At 50.5% G+C, this 2,102-nt stretch overlaps 1 protein-coding gene across 5 annotated transcripts in view; it reads left to right on the plus strand.

Moving 5' to 3' along the window:
• LOC107694434 (cyclin-dependent kinase-like 5) overlaps positions 1–2,102 on the plus strand; it is a 65,351-nt gene that overhangs the window by 53,097 nt on the left and 10,152 nt on the right. For all 5 annotated transcript variants that reach the window (XR_001634871.1, XM_016494127.1, XM_016494125.1 and 2 more), the window contains exon 13: positions 1–914. Coding sequence is in view for 4 of the 5 variants with exons in the window: in XM_016494127.1 (XP_016349613.1) it covers positions 1–914 (914 nt within the window). In the remaining variant the exon portion in view is untranslated. The remainder of the gene's footprint in view (positions 915–2,102) is intronic.

A 2,102-nucleotide genomic window follows, 5' to 3' on the forward strand; every position in this document is an offset into this window, starting at 1 on the left:
TCCTGAATGGGTCGGTACCGTCTGCCAACAGCCTGAGTCCGGTGATGCACCCCAAATCCCTTCAGCCGCTCAACCGCTCGGCGTCGTGCGGTAAAGACCTGGCCAGCCTGCATCACGCCAAAGAGGCCAAATCCAAAGCAGGCGATTTTGACTTTGGCAAACCGGCGGACGGACCGGTGCCCAAATACCTGAAATCCAACACGCCTCGCTCCCAGAACCGCCATTCCTTTGTGGAGGGCAAGACCAGCACTTTGGCGGGGGACCGGGAGAAACAGAGCCGCCACGGCTCATCTTTGGGCGGAAAGGGGTCATCTTCGTACCTGAGTTTGTCCAAGAGTCACGGAGTGCTTAGCGACGCCAAATCCGTGAGCAACCTCAGCGACATGCGACTGCACCCGGATGACCCCGCTGGCTCTCCGCGCTACTTCCCCAGCAGCTGCTTGGACCTCAACATGAACCTGAACTTGCCAGCGCCGGGCAGTCCATCCCTGCAACACGGGGAGCGTTCCGGACACAGTCCCGCAGTGGGGCGTCGCAGCAAACTGGAACGGGATGGAAGCATGGCTGAGCCGTCCACCCGCCGTTCCTCATCAAGGCAGAAGAGTGACGGAAACCCTGTCGATCCGCTTGACCCCATAGGGGGACTGTCTCTTTCGGCACCCCATGAGTTCCCCTACGGCATGGGCTACACCAGCCCGTTTTCCTCCCAGCAGAGGCCGCATAGGCACTCCATGTATGTGCGGAGGGAACGGGGGCGACCCCACGGAGGTGAGGCGGGTGGATTGGCAGTGGGGCAAGGGATGTCCACGAGGGCCAGCAGTCTACAGCTCCTGACCCCTCAGCTACAGCATCGGACCCTGCCGAGACACATGGACAATGCCGTGTCGCGGGAAGCGGGATTAGACGACATCAGGGTCAGTCCTCCAGACCTCTTTCACTTTCTTTAGTGATTTGCTAGCGCAGAGCATTGCAGCATGCTTTATGATGCCTGTGAGTGTTCGTGAAGTGTGTAGAGTTGGTCCAGTGGTGGGTCTGGATGAGGAGTGGACAGCTTTAGCTCCAGTGTTTAGCTCCATCCCTAATCAGTCAGACCTGAAAAATCCATCCAAAGTCTTCAAGTTTGCAGGTTGAAAATTGCAGGCAGGTGTGTTTGGTCAAGGTTGGAGCTAAACTCTGCATGACAGTAGTTCTACAGGATTGGAGTTGCCCATCCCGGGTCTGGGTGAAGTCTGGACGTGTGGCTTGTAAATATTAGGCTCCGTTCCAAACCTTAATAAGCTGCCCCAGTGTCTATTGTCTACATAGGCTGCTAGCTTCTAAGGCAACATCCTACAAAATTTTGAATTAAAATATTGGCTCCCTTTCGGTTGATGGGAGTGAATTTGATTTTAATTGACCACAAAAAATAGGGAGTTTAATTTGAATGACAGGAAGAGGAACTATCTATCTATCTATCTATCTATCTATCTATCTGTCTGTCTGTCTGTCTATATGTGTCTGTCTGTCTGTCTATCTATCTGTGCCTGTTTATCTATCTATCTGTTAGTGCTGGGCGGTATGACCAAAAATTTATATCAGTATTTTTTTTTCATGCATGACCGGGTGTTAACCATATTTTCTACTGATTGAGAGGAAATACTGCAGTATATTGACTTAGAATGCCCTATTTTACTGTCATGAGTGAATATTGTCAAAAAATACCACACTAAATAGTGACTAAACACGACCCCTTTTAATACATGTTAACCAGGAGTCACTCTCATTTATAATCGCGGCATCGTCTGATAAAATCAACATGCATCTACACTAAAGAGCGGCTACGTGGTTGTTTTGGCTATATTACTTTTTTGTCTCATGCAGCACACTGCCTGCGTCAAGTCAGACCTCGCGTTTGCGGGACAGCACTGGCGAAATCTTTTAACTGAACCATAGCTAGGTTTGTCAGTATGAATATTCGATGGAAAAAAGCCACTAAAAGGGTCTGAAAGTTGCTAAATCTAGTGCTAAAGTCGTGCTCGTGTGTGTGAGACGCAGGAGCTGATGGCAGGGGGCGGTGGATATTTGTGGCGGTCAATGTGGATATTGTGGATGAGTTCTTCTGT

Source organism: Sinocyclocheilus anshuiensis, unplaced genomic scaffold (assembly GCF_001515605.1).
Source record: "Sinocyclocheilus anshuiensis isolate Anshui unplaced genomic scaffold, SAMN03320099.WGS_v1.1 scaffold1826, whole genome shotgun sequence".
NCBI lineage: Eukaryota > Metazoa > Chordata > Actinopteri > Cypriniformes > Cyprinidae > Sinocyclocheilus > Sinocyclocheilus anshuiensis.